Source organism: Micromesistius poutassou (genome assembly GCF_964030765.1).
Source record: "Micromesistius poutassou genome assembly, chromosome: 8".
NCBI lineage: Eukaryota > Metazoa > Chordata > Actinopteri > Gadiformes > Gadidae > Micromesistius > Micromesistius poutassou.
In genome coordinates, this window is record NC_140278.1 from 19,668,058 (window position 1) to 19,685,237 (window position 17,180).

The following is a 17,180-nucleotide window of genomic DNA, read 5'->3' on the forward strand; positions in this document are numbered from 1 at the left end:
ATGAAGGTTAGGGTTAGGGTTGTGTTAGGGTGAGGGTTGTGTTACGGTTAGGGTATGAAGGTTAGGGTTAGGGTTGTGTTAGGGTGAGGGTTGTGTTACGGTTAGGGTATGAAGGTTAGGGTTAGGGTTGTGTTAGGGTGAGGGTTGTGTTACGGTTAGGGTATGAAGGTTAGGGTAAGGTTTGTTTTAGGGTTAGGGTTAGGGTATGAAGGTTAGGGTGAGGGTTGTTTTAGGGTTAGGGTATGAAGGTTAGGGTTAGGGTTGTGTTAGCATTAGGGTTTGAAGGTTAGGGTATGAAGGTGAGGGTTAGGGTTTGAAGGTTAGGGTTAGGGACGTTAGGGTTATGGTTAGGTTATGGCTATGGTTAGGGGTCGGGGTGTGTCACAGATGGACGAGGGGATCTCGCTGGGATGGAACTCAGGACCTTATGTCCGGGACGCACCTGGCGATGACAAAGAGCACACAGCTGACGCCCAGGTAGGCCAGCAGGATGTAGACCCAGATGTCCGGGGTCATGGGGTTCAGGAAGGAGAAGAAGCCGGCGTTGGTGGTGTTGGGCTTGCGGTAGAGGATGCTGATGCCCATTCCCATGAAGGGCTTGGAGAAGTCCACCACCTTCTCCCTCATGTAGGTGATGGTGAGGGGGGCCACGGCCAGGTCAGCCCGCTGAGAGAGACACAGGACCACAGGATCACATGATCACATGACCACAGGATCACAGGATCACAGGATCACATGACCACAGGATCACATGACCACAGGATCACATGACCACAGGATCACATGATGTTGAGAGGAGCCAGGTCGGCACGCTGAGAGAGACACAGGATCACATTTTCGAGAGAGATTCCAGATCTCCAGATTGTGTCTGTACCGCGTCACGTTCAGAAGGTCGCTGCTAACAGGACGCCTCTGACCCCCGCCCAACAGGAGGGTAATGAAACCAGCTGCTGCTGCATGCTCCACCTCCTCCACCTCCTCCACCTCAGAGGACTCCTCCTCGCACCCTCCTCCTCCTCAAACCTTCTCCTTCATCCCCTCCTCACCCCTTCTCCTCACCCCTCTCCTCCCTCTTCCTCACCCCTCCTCCTCACCTGGAGAGGGAGAGAGGGAGGGCTGGAGAGAAACAGGATAGAGACAGAGGAACAGAGGAGGGAGAGAGGAGAGATGAGGGGGGAGAGGGAGAAAGAAAGGGGAGAGAATGATAGAGGGAATGAGGGGTAGAGGGAGAGAGCAAAAGAGGGAGAGATGGAGATAGGGGTAGAGGGAGAGAGGGGTAGAGGGGGAGAGGCAGAGAGGGGTAGAGGGGGAGAGGGGGAGAAACAGAGAGGGGTAGAGGGAGAGAGGGGGAGAGGGGTAGAGGGGGAGAGGCAGAGAGGGGTAGAGGGAGAGAGGGGGAGAGGGGGAGAGGCAGAGAGGGGTAGAGGGAGAGAGGGAGAGAGGGGAGAGGGAGAGAGGGGTAGAGGGGAGAGGGGTAGAGGCAGAGAGGGGTAGAGGGAGAGAGGGGGAGAGGGGGAGAGGCAGAGAGGGTAGAGGGAGAGAGGGGGAGAGGCAGAGAGGGGTAGAGGGGGAGAGGGGGAGAAACAGAGAGGGGTAGAGGGACAGAGAGGGAGAGGGGGAGAGGCAGAGAGGGGTAGAGGGAGAGAGGGAGAGAGGGGGAGAGGCAGAGAGGGTAGAGGGAGAGAGGGGGAGAGGCAGAGAGGGGTAGAGGGAGAGAGGGGTAGAGGGGAGAGGGGTAGAGGCAGAGAGGGGTAGAGGGAGAGAGGGGGAGAGGGGGAGAGGCAGAGAGGGGTAGAGGGGGAGAGGGGGAGAGGCAGAGAGGGGTAGAGGGGGAGAGGGGTAGAGGGGTAGAGGGGGAGAGGGGGAGAGGGAGAGAGGGGGAGAGGGAGAGAGGGGGAGAGGCAGAGAGGGGTAGAGGGGTAGAGGGGGAGAGGGAGAGAGGGGGAGAGGGGGAGAGGGGGAGAGAGGGGTAGAGGGACAGGAGAGAGAGGAGGAGCCGGCTTCGAGACGCCTCTGGTTTCCTGTGAGGACTAAAGGACGACAGGATGCAGCCTCACTAACACAAACCCTGGCAGCCATTTTAGGTCCTCTCCACGGTGTGGCAGCGCCAGCGCGCCTCACATTATCCCGGAGGAACCAACGGGCTCGCCCCATTGGATGAAACTCAGCCATCCTGATCTTGTCGGTCTCCTGGACCCAGCGGGAGCTTTGATCCTGGTCATGTGACAAAGGTCAAATAGGAAGTGTTCTTAGTAGCGTGTGGCGCTAAGGATTAGCTGCAGCTGCGGCTCGCACAGCGGCGGCTAATGGCATGGGGGAGTCAGCGGCCTATCAGCAGAGACAGAGAACATTGCATGGACTCTCTTTCTCAGTGGGTCTCCCTCTCTCTCTCTCTCTCTCTTAGTGTGCCTCTCTCTGTCTGTCTCTCTCTCTTTCTCTCTCTGTCTGTCTCCCACTCTCTCTCTCTCAGTAGATCACTCTCTCTGTCTGTCTCTCTCTGTTAAGTTAAGTTTCTATTGGTTAATTGGCATGACAGAAACATTGTCTTGCCAAAACATATAACACTATCATATAAATAAGACCTTATGAAGACTGTTTGTAAATAACGATAAAACAATAAAAGAACCCTACTTATCTTATTATAATAAACAAATAAATCAATTGAGAAAACTCTCTCTCTCTCTCTCTCCCCTCTTCTCTCTCTCCCTTTCTCTCTCTCTCTCTCTCTCCCTCTCTCTCTCACTCGCTCCTGCCCGAGCCCTGCAGTAGAGGCTCTGCTATAAGCCTATCCCCGCAGTAGAGGCAAGGCTTGTAGCGTAGCCCTGCATTAGCCGGCCCCGTCACCATGCGTCGGCGTTAGCCTGCTTTGCGTACAGCGGGCTGTTTGGGGGGGTTGACTCGCTCAGCATCAAACAGACGGAGGAGGGCGTGCGCTTCATTGTGAACCTTGTATCATCAAACGAGCCCTCCTCCTCTTCCTCCTCCTTCCTCCCCCTTCAAATACTCGCAAACGGCCCGGCTGCAAGCCTTCATCTGAGAATCAGCGTCTGACGGCCGGGGGGGGGGGGAGGGGGGAGGGGAGGAGGGAGGGGAGGAGGGGGGAGCGTTTCATCAGCCTCAGCACCCAGCCTTTCATCAGCACTACGAGGCAAAACCGTCGACAGACACAGAATCTCACTACCATGGCTGGCAGAGGAGGAGGTGAGGAGGAGGAAGGAGAGGAGGTGAGTGCTGATGAAAGGCCTCGTCGGGCTAAAGCCTCCTCCTCCTCCTCCCCCATGGGACGGAGAGAGGAGAACCTTCTCTCTCTACACACTGGGCAGATAAAGAGGTAGACCGAAAGGGGACTCACACCAGGTATGTGTCCCCACACCACTTGTGATGTCAGAAGAGGCCGATTTTCCAAATGGCTTGTAACGGCTAATCACACTTACACCTGGTGGTACAACATGTCACCTTTAAAGGATGTCCGCTGAGCCTTTAACAGTGAGGTCCAACGCCAACGAGCCTCAGCAGAACTGCGGGCCGTACCCTAGAGGTCCACCGCTTCACCGAGGGCCGCAAGGTGCATCCAATCCTCTCAGTCAAACACCAAATACAACAAGGTGTAGAGGATACAGGTGTGTTCAGGTGTAGAGGACACAGGTGTGTTCAGGTGTGTTCAGGTGTAGAGTATACAGGTGTGTTCAGGTGTAGAGGATACAGGTGTGTTCAGGTGTTGACAGGGGGGGTCTGCATGGACGTGGATCCAGTGTAGCAGCGATACCACCTAATGCGCCCTGAGGGGGGGAGATGTTCTCCATCAGCACAGCGAACACAGACCTGGTAGAGAGACGGAGGAGGGAAGCCTCCTTAATCACGACCAACCACACCAAATGGGGTGTGGCGCCTCCTATTAACGCCAGCCGTCAACATGATTCAACAGCACATCTATTGTAACTAAATCAAGTTTAACAAGGCCTGCTCCATCCCCTCACAGCCCTCTGAATACAGCTGTGACACCCGCCATGGACCCAGACCAAGAGGAGGAGCGCAGTTGCTTTGCCAATGTCAACATCGTAAAGAAGTTTCCACCGATGCAACATATATTACCGAGGGTGGGCGATGCCCCTGAGCTGCCTCTGCTCGGTCCTCTGAGAGCTTTCTATTTCAGAGGCTCCACTGTGGGCCGGCCACTCGCTACAGAGGGCCTGAAGAGCTCCTGTTGGTTTACTTCATCAAGTGGCTTTGTGTTTTAGTCCCTCTCCTTTATGAAGTAGGCTTCACGTTGGAGGGTTTCTGTGTTCTGTGTCCGCATGTGGGCGAGGTCGAAACATGGTCTGTTTGATGTGAATCACCCCTGCCTGACGCAGTAGTCTGCTGTCTTGATTAGTCCACATCTGAGTGGTGCGTATTCACCAGAGCTAGCTAGCTAGAGCTAGCCAGAGCTGTTTTTAGCATAGTATTAGAAAGCTATCTAATATGGACACAAATAGAGAGGATGGAAATACAAAGGTTTCAGAGCTTAATATAAATGGAAACCTGATGGAAACAAATTGAACATATAAGCGTCCGAAAGGAACCGTTATTTCTGACCTTCTCTCAGTACTTGGTGAACACAATGATGTAGATGTTGAATTATGTATGATGTTGACCCTACGTGGTAAACTATATTACCAACACTTCAAACGCTTTGATTGGAAAGGATAAGAGCAGAGGGCAAGCTGCTGTCCTATTGGCTGGATGGAGGAGATAACGCTGTTTGTGGTTCAACCAAAATGGAGTCCGTGGCTATCGTAGCTATTGGAGCTATCTTGGGTTCCTGGTGCTGGCCGCTAAACCCTCCGGGAGCCTGCCTAGCGTAAGAGTCTGGGCCCGGCTGACTCCCGATCAGCTTATCTAGCCAGACAGGGCTAAGGAACCACTGGAGCACTAAATGGAGACGCTTTAGCTTCCAGAGGAGGGCTTGTGATGGTTCCCTGGTCATGCGGACCAGGAGGAGAAATAACTCAACGATAAGAACAGAGAGCTTTCCCTCTGGACCAGAGCCAGCAGCTCATCGCCTCCACAACAAACTATTCCAAGAGTTCTTCTGTTCTGAAATACATGCAATCATGGAGTGGACTTAAATCATGTTTTCCAATGTTTTCTTTAAAATGATGGGAACTTATTGGAACAAATTAAGTCATTCAAATGAAAATTAAACATTGGAATGGGAATATTCCGGAGTGACGATTTGTCTTTGGCTGAAAACATCTTGGGATCCACTCATCCAGTCGATATGTATCCTGGATATTATATAATCAATAATAAATATGTACACTTTCATGCCTTAATCTGTAATCTACAAGACAGTCGAATAGTGTAGATAACATTAAGAGTGTAGTTTCGCCCTATAGTATGACTAGTCTGACCCTACAGTAGAACTAGTATCACCCTACAGTAGCACTAGTCTCACCCTACAGTAGCACTAGTCTCACCCTACAGTAGGACTAGTCTGACCCTACAGTAGAACTAGTATCACCCTACAGTAGCACTAGTCTCACCCTACAGTAGCACTAGTCTCACCCTACAGTAGCACTAGTCTCACCCTACAGTAGCACTAGTCTGACTCTACAGTAGGACTCCTAGTCTCACCCTACAGTAGCACTAGTCTCACCCTACAGTATGACTAGTCTGACCCTACAGAAAGACTAGTCTCACCCTAGGGAGGGGGAGGAGGAGATAGAGAGAGGGAGGGGGAAGTGGAGAGGCGGAGGTGGAGAGAGGGAGGGGGGTGGGGAAAGAGGTTATCTAAAAACACTGTCACAGTTGCTTTGGTGTGACGACCGTTTTCAGAATCTTCTTGCCAGTTGATATAACAACATGCTCTCTTTCTCCATCTCTCTCCCTCCCTCTCCCCTGTCTCTGTCTCTCCCTCCATATTGTTATTGATGTGAGCTGTTTCCAGGGAGGAGGCAGGGGTCTGGTTCTGCTCCATCCATCATGTGTCTTCATCCATCATGCTACACCACCTCACCTTGGACACGCATAGAGTCATCTTCACCTGCTCTTCCCATCACAACTCTACAGTGTAGGGCTCTATATACACTGTAGAGCTCTATGTACACAGTGGAGCTCTATATACACAGTGGAGCTCTATATACACTGTAGATCACTATATACACAGTGGAGCTCTATATACACGGTAGATCTCTATATACACAGTACAGCTGTAGGGCTCTATATATAAATAGTGTATTTATTTAGCACTTCTCTAGACACTTTTTCTAACCTTACATGGCTTATACATGTGTCTCACATTCACCCATCCATACACACATCATTCACTCATCATTTACTCAACAAATCGCTTCAACTCTATTTATACTGGATAGCTTTTTATTACCATTTCATACTTTATCAATCGTCTCTGCAGAGCACTACTCACATCTAGAACTTAGAGCTCTTTAAATACCATAACAACAGGGCTCTACTCAGGAGTATAACTTGAAGGTAGAGCTGAATGTATATAGAGCTATATAGAGTTTCATATATCCTAACTTAGAGCTCTTTAGCTCTACTCACATGCTTGATGAGCTCGTGGACCACGTCGTTCCACTGGCCCTTGGAGCTCTATATATCATATCCTCTCCTCAGGTGTACAGTGTAGAGCTCTATATATCATATCCTCTCCTCAGGTGTACAGTGTAGAGCTCTATATATCATATCCTCCCCTCAGGTGTACAGTGTAGAGCTCTATACTGTATATCATATCCTCCCCTCAGGTGTACAGTGTAGAGCTCTATACTTGCCACTGTATACTGAGCTCTTCGTGCAGACTCACGTGCTCGATGAGCTCGCGGACCATGCCGTTCCACTGGCCCTTGTCGTCCTGTGAGCCGTAGCGTCCGTCGGGAACCAGCCGGATCTCGTAGGAGAAGCCCAGGATGTTGGCCAGCTCCTTCAGCAGGTCGATGCAGAAGCCCTCGAAGCGGTCATTCCCCACCAGTGCCTTGTCAGACTTCTTAAGCATGACGTACGGCTCCTCCTGCCCAGACGCCCACAAACAGGAGAACCAGGTCAGCTTCCATCGTCTCGCCGCCGCAACTTAATCGGAGCAAAGTGATCGGAGCGATGAGCGCCTGTCGACTATAACAGGAAGTGACAGCGGAGGCGGCGCCGTTTAAATATGGAGGAGTGCTGAGGTTGGCTCCTCACATTAACGACCAGAACATGTACTGCGGTACCGCGGCATGCTCGGAAACGACAGACGCAACATGTCTGCCAAGATGATTGGAGACACATCCTTATTATACATACATTTAATAGGATTATATTCTGTCTAAAAACAGAGATGTAACAACTCCAGCAGCTCCTCTCTGCAGATTAGACACATGTTAAATAACAACATAGGTTGAATAAATGTATCATAAAATAAAGGCCTATGTATAGATTAGAATGTGTAGAAGATTCTGTCCACAGAGTAGAAAGCAGTCTCTCTCAGCTCATGCACGGCTCTGTTAATATGTTTTATATGGATAACCAAACGCTGCCCTTTATTCTCTGCTAATGGATGGTAACCATAGAACAGGTTTAGTTCAGGACCCCTGCCGCTACCATGAAACATCAAAAAGAAAAGCCTGTCACTGATCTCTCCCCACCCCTCTCTCTCTGGAGAGAGGACGAGAGCAGCTTACCAATGGTTAATAATTAATGTATTTAGTGTCTAGTGCGATCAGTTGGGATTTCTGACAGATATTTTCTAAGGTATGCGATATCCGTGCATTTTAAAACAAGCTCTGCATGCATAAGCCCAAAGTACAATGTTCACATGAATCATTTAAGGACACAGCTCAGAAGGTGTAATTTGATATAACCTTTGTGAGATATTTATAAAGGCTCTAATATTAAAGACTAGAAACATTCCCAGCTTCCTCGCTGTTTTAATGGTGTCTTTAGAGTTATGGGGACAAAGAGATAAATACGTTTTGACGGAGAGAATTTGTTTTGGAATAAGAACGATTATCACCCGTCCACGTTCTTCATTGTGGACCCTTTGTTTAATTCTTCTAAATAATGCATTCCAGAATATCTTCACGGATCGTACAGATCTGAAAACGGAACAGAGCCCTACAAACACTTTAATTGCTTGGCATCTGAAAACAAAGGCGCACGGTTACATGTACGACCAGTTGAATAAGTAATGTGCGATGAATACTTGATGACGACGCATTTAGGGAGCGAGTGCTTAGCCCCCCAAAACTTTGTTGCTAAAGTTGTCCAATTAACTCAAAAAGGGAAAAAAGGTTTGTTGCATGTTAAGGAAAAAAGAAAGCCATTACCATCTGTTTCAGACTTCCCACTATTCCCAAAGGTTCGCTCCGTTCAGCTGACGACGAGGAGGCTGCCAGCCCAGCATGTTACAGAGAGCTTCACCCACACATTACAGGCAGTGGAGTGAAAACAATTAATGTAAGGGGAAAGACATTATCTTAATCTGCTCTCAGAAGTTATCATTGTAAAACTGTCAGTGGGCCACGTCACGCACCGCTGAGATCAGTTTGAAACGACGTCGTTAAGTTGGTCGGAAATGATATTCCACATGATCTCTGCAGCGACTGAAGTAGATCCCGTTTTATGATTGAGTTTTATGAATCATGATAATGATACCACCAGGACGCCCTGAATTAAGATGCATGTCCTTTGGATACGTTCAAATGTTGAAACTTTTGTAAAACAAGTTTCAAAATCACTAACGTTATTCTTAATTATACCTGATTTCATCATCTAATCCATTTGACACCACCTGATTCCATACGACATCCCTGATTATCTGAATCCATATGATATCCCCTGAATCTATGACATCACCTGAATCCATATGACATCACCTGATAATCTGAATCCATATACCCTACCCTTATCAGTGTGGTTGCAACACTATTGATCTATTGTTATTACATATCTCACCTCATCTCTCATCTATCATCTATTGTTCTGTTGTTATCATCTTTCTTATTATTTTACCTCCTCATTTTCCTAGTTATCTACTCTCACCGTTTTTGAGGGGTTAACATTGAACCACAAGGTCTGCATATATCTGTGCAGTGCACATTTAGTTTTTATTATTATTAATTGTTAGGATATTATTGTTTAATATTGAAGGTGAATGTGAGGGTTGTCAATAGGGTGGTCTGTTTATAACGGATGTCAATGGGGAGAAAACCCTGACTTCAACCGCATGTGAAAGTTGGTACACATATAGAAGTCGTGCGTACGATTTTTTTAAAGCTTTTCTGAAACTTGCCGCCTGCTCTCATTAGCCTTGGTAGCATTAGCACGTTAGCATGCTCTCGGGAAATCGCACACACGGCGGCTTGGCTAGTGCAACCACGTCTCATTTGAATTCCTCTGAATCCATCGATTGTTACATCATGTGATTCCCTTTTGTTAACATGTTTACACCTGCTCCCTCCTTAACGGTTTGGACGGTGGCTGTGATTGAGCGACCCTCGGCCCAGCTGAGCCCGGCCTCCTCAGCCGTTCCTCGGTCTCGGTCTCACTGTCTCCGGAAGGTAGAATTAGCCCAGCACGGAGCGGCAGGCGCTGATTACAAGCCTGTGAGGACCTCGCTGGTCCTAATTACAGGCCTGCGCGTGGCGGCGAGCATAATGACAGTCTTTACCATTGTTGCTGTTGATTGTGTTTCTAGAAGAGACCTGTGTTGGCTGAGCCCTGGAGACGCCTGACAAAGAGCCCCGCATAATCTGTCAGCGGCAGGCAGGATTAAACACAATGGAGGGGCAGCAGATAGAGGAGCAGCCGGGCGGAGGAGCAGTCACTTATTTATACAGCGCTCCGTCACGTTAGGAGGAGACGTTAGCCCTCCTCTGCTCCTGAACCGCTGGCACTGAGGAGGTACACCGCCTGTCCTGGTGAGTACTGGAGGAGTGAACCTGAAGATGTTGTTAAGCTTCGTGCTGAAGCGATACATATCGATGACTCGAGTCATTCATTGTCTTTATAAATAAATCCAGATCAATGTTCAAAAAGAGGACGTCTCAAAAGTCTCAAAACCCTAGAAATAATCAGAAGACTATGGGGGCATAACGACAGGTTGGCTATAGGGAGCGACATGCTAACATGATGTTAGCAACATTAGCATTATGCTGCTGGCCCCCTCTGCATCACAGGGTCAGAGGCAGGGCGTGTGTGTGTGTGTGTGTGTGTGTCTGTGTGTGTGTGTGTGTGTGCACCTACCAGGATGGTGGAGATGACGAGCGAGCGGTTGGCCAGGGAGTCGGTGATGTTCATCCCTTTGCGCTTCGGCAGCTCGGTGATGTTCAGACCTCCGGACGCGCTCCACTTGCCCACCTGGGGACGAGGGAGAGCATGAGGCTGACCTCACCCTAACCCTGACCTCTGAGCCCACCACGTCTCTCTCAAGTGGCATTGGCTGATTGGCTAGGGGGGAGGGGGAGCCCCCCCCCCCCCCCCCCCCCCGGCCAGCGACCCCAGGATGTGACTCAGCGTTCAGCGGATGGATTTAGAGGAGATCACATCCCACTGCCTACTGAGCACACAGGACAGCCCACTGCCTACTGAGCACACAGGACAGCCCACTGCCTACTGAGCACACAGAACAGCCCACTGCCTACTGAGCACACAGAACAGCCCACTGCCTACTGAGCACACAGAACAGCCCACTGCCTACTGAGCACACAGGCTGGACTAGAGTCAACTAGCGGTAAACTACAAAGAGTCAAGTATAGACAAGATAGAAACTACTGGAGAACTGCTGCTGTAGCTCAAACTGAACTAAACCTTGAGGGTTAAGGTTGAGCTACAGTAGTGGTTCACCCGGCGATTAGACTTGCCCTGTATTATGTTACCAGGGTCGAGAACGAGATAATAACATTCACTTATCACGGTGCTTTCACTGCTCTATCTTACGACCCGATAGGTGGAACTGAGAGCAGAAATGCTAAGCGAGCAGTGTGCCACATTCAGGGTGTGGACACTTCTTAATCCCTGGCAGGAAGCAGAATTAAAGAGGAGCGGTGAACATGCCAGCTCTTTAAGGTCTGGAAGGAAATGTTTTCCTCCGAGGATGGTTGTAAGAGCTCGGTGCTGATTGGACGAGCCCAGCATGCGGCAGTGGTTGGATCACATAGCGCTGGATGCTGTGACTCATCCAACAGAACGTCTCCGCCATTTCAACAAATCCGGGAAGATTGCCCTGGGGTGAGGCAGTGTGTGTCGCAGAGAGACACTCTGCACCGTATTATTACCACAAATAGTCCTGTGGCTGTCGCTAACAATTTCCATTTGCAAGGCGCGCTTTCCCTCCTCCACAAATCCATTCCCAGCCCGTCCGCAAGACACTGCATTAAATGGGAAATGTGTTTCCCTGCGATTCCTCCCCTCCAGAATGTTTCCTGACGACGAGAACGAGAATTAAGTTCTAATGTGTTCTGGGAGATACGATTTTATTTGATTCTATTCATTTATAATATGTGGTAATTATTTCTGTTCTGTTCTTGTGTATTCTATTTATTTTCCTTTCTGTTATATAATGCTCCGTTACAACGTTCAAAGCGTATCATGTCATAACCCAGCCTGTTCAAGTCTGTTCTATTTTAATATTTATTTATTCATTTATTTATATTTTTCATTCCATTGAAATAAATTATTTTCAAATGTCGTTTTCAAATGCAATGCTCCATTGGTCTCTGTTCTATTCTTTCTTTCCTTTCCATTCCTCTCTATTCTATCCCGCTATATTCCATAACATTACTTTATTATACATACTTGTTCCTCAGTGAAAGGAGTTTTTAATGGATGTGTTCGCCACAGGGACTCCCAGCTGCCTCTGTAAGAGATTTCCATTTACGTTGGAATATTCTTTATAATTGCGGACAATTACAAAAAAAGCTGAACTAATTTAAGGTACTTAGTTTTTTAAACCGTTGGGGTGTTATTTTTTATAAGGGCTTCTCTCTCTCTCTCTCTCTCTCTCTCTCTCTCTCTCTCTCTCTCTCTCTCTCTCTCTCTCTCTCTCTCTCTCTCTCTCTCTCTCTCTCTCTCTCTCTCTCTCTCTCAAACACCAACAAGCTATTAAAACGCTAGTGACCTGCTCTATCACTGCCAAACTTGGGCTAATATTCAATTAGCCTAGGATTAGCCCAAGCTTAGCCCAGGCTTAGCTCTAGATAACTGTCTTCCTGTGTCTCCAAGACCCTTCCTGTGTCTCCAAGGCTTCCATGGCGACATCAGTGGAATCCCAGAGTCCGTCTCTCGGAGTGAGATAAACGCTGCATGATTTAGAGAGCAGAGAAGCTAACAGCACTAACAAGGGTGTCTTTGAGAGGCTTGGTGAGAGGAAGTACCTTTACATGATTGTAACATTACATTCAAATAGTATCATCCTGTTGGAATGGTGACAGCAAGTAGTCAAAGTGAATTCATAATCTATGAAGTGATGAATCCATAATATAGTCAGATCTCATGGTGTAAAGAAACAGGGTCCCGGGGGGGGGGTCTGACGTATTAATGATCTAATTGAGTTAGTCTTGTTCAGCTTCCTGTCTGCGCCTCATTAGTGACGAGGGGAGATCCATCCTTACCTCAAACCATCGTTAAGAGGAGAGCCTAATTAACACCCTAATGTGGGCCTAATCCAATCTGCTTTATGATCCCAGCGCGGGCTCCAACCGGCTATTAGCCCCGCTGGTTAACAGCTGAGTGACGCCGTTTACAACCACAGAATCAATCTCCTGTGGGACCGGCGATGGTTCTGACGGTTCTGACGGAGGCCGACGGCGTTCGCTCTGTCAGCATTAGAGCTACGACCTGAAGCTCTCTCTGTGACCTATTGACCTGAACATCCCTGGATCGATTCTCCATGTTGTGGACATCAGGCCCTCCAGGCCCCAGTGGTACCGTCAGGGTGTAGAGCGCTCTGAGTCCACAGTCCACCTGAAGGCTTCTAGAGCGGGAGGCTGCATGGAGGAGGCGGGAGGCTGGTGTCTGGGTGGTGCAGTGTGTGTATTGGGTGGTGTCCGGGTGGTGTAATGTATGTATTGGGTGGTGTAATGTGTGTATTGGGTTGTGTAATGTGTATATTGGGTGGTGTTCGGGTGGTGTAATGTGTATATTGGGTGGTGTAATGTGTGTATTGGGTGGTGTCCGGGTGCTGTAATGTGCATATCGGGTGGTGTAATGTGTGTATTGGGTGGTGTCCGGGTGGTGTAATGTGTGTATTGGGTGGTGTAATGTGTGTATTGGGTGGTGTCCGGGTGGTGTAATGTGTGTATTGGGTGGTGTCCGGGTGGTGTAATGTGTGTATTGGGTGGTGTCCAGGTGGTGTAATGTGTGTATTGGGTGGTGTAATGTGTGTATTGGGTGGTGTAATGTGTGTATTGGGTGGTGTCCGGGTGGTGTAATGTGTGTATTGGGTGGTGTAATGTGTGTATTGGGTGGTGTAATGTGTGTATTGGGTGGTGTCCGGGTGGTGTAATGTGTGTATTGGGTGGTGTCCGGGTGGTGTAATGTGTGTATTGGGTGGTGTAATGTGTGTATTGGGTGGTGTAATGTGTGCATTGGGTGGTGTCCGGGTGGTGCCCCCACCTTCTCCAGCCCGTCCTCCTTCAGGCTGATGATGTCCAGGTCGAAGTCGGTCCTCAGGCCGGTGGTCTTGTTGAAGGACAGTCGGCCCGTCAGGCCGTCCCAGTGGGACTGGAACACACACACACACATCTAGTTCTAGATCTACACATCTCTATCTGCTCTATATCTAACATTAGAAGCATTAATACATGTATAATATATATATATAATATAATATACAACAATAGATATACTTTGTACTGCTGAATCCACCACCATGCATCATGTGTGTGAAATAGTGTGTTCACAACACAATGATCCATTAAAACAATCACTCTCTCGCCGCCTCTCACACACAAAGAAAACCAACAACTGACACAAACAAATGTACAAATGTAAGCAAACTGACCGCCCACTCACACGCCAATAAACAAACACCCTCACACACGCACACACACACACACACACACACACACACACACACACACACACACATACAAAACACACACACACACACACACAGAACACAAACAAATACACACCAATAAACAAATACCCTCACATGCACACACAGAACACACACACACACACACACACACACACACACACACCCAGAACACAAACAAACACACACCAATAAACAAATACCCTCACACACACACACACACAGAACACACACACACACACACACACACACACACACACACACACACACACACACACACACACACAGAACACACACACACACACCCTTGTATTTAAAGGACAAGTGAAATAGCTGTTTTGGTTTTAATTATAATTTTCAACTGAACGCCCGCGGCCCCCCCCCCCCACCCCCCCACCCCCCCGACCAGAGTTAATTAATGATGGCCTCACTGCTGAGCACACACTACAATATAAAGATACTCACTCATTTATCACACTACACACCCAAAGACATACACACACATACAAACACACACTACACACACACACACACACACACACGCCCTACCACAGTGCAATACACACTACAATACACACAGCACCATATCACCCTCCGGTCCACACACACGACTCAAGCAGAAGAACAGAACCAGCAGAAGACCTCTGGTTCAGAACAGATCAAGAACCCGGTACTACGACTCAGAACCAAGGAGATGCCCAGGTCTCCTGTCTCTGAGGAGAGACCACCGTCTCTCCAGAGAGAAAACCTCAGACCACTGTCTCTCCAGAGAGACCACCGTCTTTCCAGAGAGACCATCTCAGACCACCGTCTCTCTGACCATCATGGAGAGACTCAAAGACTCCAAACAGAGGAAGAGAGACAACGATACTGAGAGAGAGAGAGAGAGAGAGAGAGAGAGAGAGAGAGAGAGAGAGAGAGAGAGAGACATAGATACAGAGAGAGAGAGAGAGAGAGAGAGAGACATAGATACAGAGAGAGAGAGAGTCATAGCTACACAGAGATATAGAATTAGAGGTCCACAGAGGTCAGAGGTCAGAGTGTGTGGGGGTCACCTCCTTGATGAAGCTCATGAAGCGTCCCCCGAACCTCCAGGGTTTGTGTCGGTGGCACTGCAGCGAGTTGACGGTCATCTGGGGCGCATGCTGGTAGGACACGGACACGATGTGCACCGCGTCGTAGGTCAGCGCCGCGTCTGTCTGCAACCCAGGGAACTTGATTTACACCACAACCCCCGACGGTCCTGTCACAGCGTCTGTCTGCAGCCCAGGAAACTTTATTGACACCTCAACCCCCCGACGCTGCGGTCACACTGTTCCACCACGCTGGCTTTAGATCAGAAAAGTTTAATTATTGAACTAACAAACAATGACAGTGAATCCAACTCTTTAAAGAACCTTGCTACCTGGTTATGGGCTTGGTGTAAATATGGCCTTATTGATAACAACCAGCTGCGTTTATTGGTTTTAAAGCGTTGGCCGTGAGATTGGAAAGAAGGGATTTGAGTAAATGGAGTCTGGTGATCCAATAACCTCCTCCCTGTCTGCTCTAACGAGCTCCGGGCTAACAGCAGAGCACAGCTACTCATTAATGTGCTCACAAAGCTAATATCCTGAGGGGGGATTTGTATTAAGTAACTGTTAATAGGTTCAACCAAGCTCCAATATGCAGATCTTTATCTCTGTGTCTCAGAAATATCAGGAACATTTGGTAGAAATGACCCTATGAAAAAATCAGTATTAAGTTCCTGAAAATTGGAATGTTAATGGAATGTTAGCTTTATCTTCCTGATGTTGAGCGGTGAGCAATGTTAAGAGCGTCTGACTCAGTGTATAAACTTAAGATAAGTGTATAATGTTAAGTTAAGAGCGTCTGACTCAGTGTATAAACTTAAGATAAGTGTATAATGTTAAGTTAAGAGCGTCTGACTCAGTGTATAAACTTAAGATAAGTGTATAATGTTAAGTTAAGAGCCCGGAGTCTGACTCAGTGTATAAACTTAAGATAAGTGTATAATGTTAAGTTAAGAGCCCGGAGTCTGAGTCAGTGTATAAACTTAAGTTAAGTGTATAATGTTAAGTTAAGAGCGTCTGACTCAGTGTATAAACTTAAGATAAGTGTATAATGTTAAGTTAAGAGCTTCTGACTCAGTGTATAAACTTAAGATAAGTGTATAATGTTAAGTTAAGAGCCCGGAGTCTGACTCAGTGTATGAACTTAAGATAAGTGTATAATGTTAAGTTAAGAGCCCGGAGTCTGACTCAGTGTATAAACTTAAGATAAGTGTATAATGTTAAGTTAGGAGCCCGGAGTCTGACTCAGTGTATAAACTTAAGATAAGTGTATAATGTTAAGTTAAGAGCGTCTGACTCAGTGTATGAACTTAAGATAAGTGTATAATGTTAAGTTAAGAGCCCGGAGTCTGACTCAGTGTATAAAGTGTATAAAAAGTTAAGAGGTCTACCGTCATGACCCCCTCCAGCAGCCCCGAGTCGGCCTTGTGGGGGATCTGCCTCTCGGTGGACCACTTCTCCACGATGGAGGCCACCTGGGGGTTGTCCACGTTGAGGATCCTGAAGCCCGTCAGGTTGACCCCACAGAAGCGGTAGGGGTCGAGGTCGATGGCCATCAGGTCCTGAGGAGAGGGGTCGTGACCTTTAGTCAACCTTTATTGACCCGGGTACAGGTCTCACCACGAAGACAGCATCAAACATTCAGGGTTCATACAAATGAATTACACAACAGTTATCATTCAATTAAAAAGAGGCCGAACTAAACACAGGGACCCCTTCCAGAGACCCCACATTGTAGGGGGTCTTCTGGGGCGGGGGCTGGGGGCGGGGGTCTGAGGGATCTGAGGGCCGCTGGGTCTGAGGGCCGCTGGGCGTGGCTCTCGCTCCAGCTCGGGGTTCCTGCCGGGCGGGGGGGAGGGGGTGGAGGAGGGTGCGGGTGACAGACCCATTTCACAGGACGAGGAAGTTATTAGTTGTCCCAGTTTCACGCTCTAATAAACCCACCCCTCTTCCTCTGGACAATAAAACAGTCGGGCGTCGCATGTTCGCACCGCGGGGTCAGAGCGACCCGCCAGTTTTAATCTTCTTAACAGCGTGTCCATCAGGAGAGGCTGTGTGCCTTCAGGAGAGGCTGTGTGCCTTCAGGAGAGGCT

The 17,180-nt window shown here is 48.4% G+C and overlaps 1 protein-coding gene across 1 annotated transcript in view; it reads right to left on the bottom strand.

The window, feature by feature from the left end:
- Positions 1–17,180, bottom strand: part of LOC311350993 (glutamate receptor ionotropic, kainate 3-like) — a gene marked incomplete at both ends in the record, with an annotated part of 74,794 nt that overhangs the window by 56,868 nt on the left and 746 nt on the right. Inside the window, 7 exons of the mRNA XM_084471081.1 lie at positions 443–666; positions 6,806–7,009; positions 10,222–10,335; positions 13,591–13,698; positions 15,070–15,213; positions 16,479–16,649; positions 16,819–16,926. Of these exons, the coding sequence (XP_084327207.1) occupies positions 443–666; positions 6,806–7,009; positions 10,222–10,335; positions 13,591–13,698; positions 15,070–15,213; positions 16,479–16,649; positions 16,819–16,926 (1,073 nt within the window). The remainder of the gene's footprint in view (positions 1–442; positions 667–6,805; positions 7,010–10,221; positions 10,336–13,590; positions 13,699–15,069; positions 15,214–16,478; positions 16,650–16,818; positions 16,927–17,180) is intronic.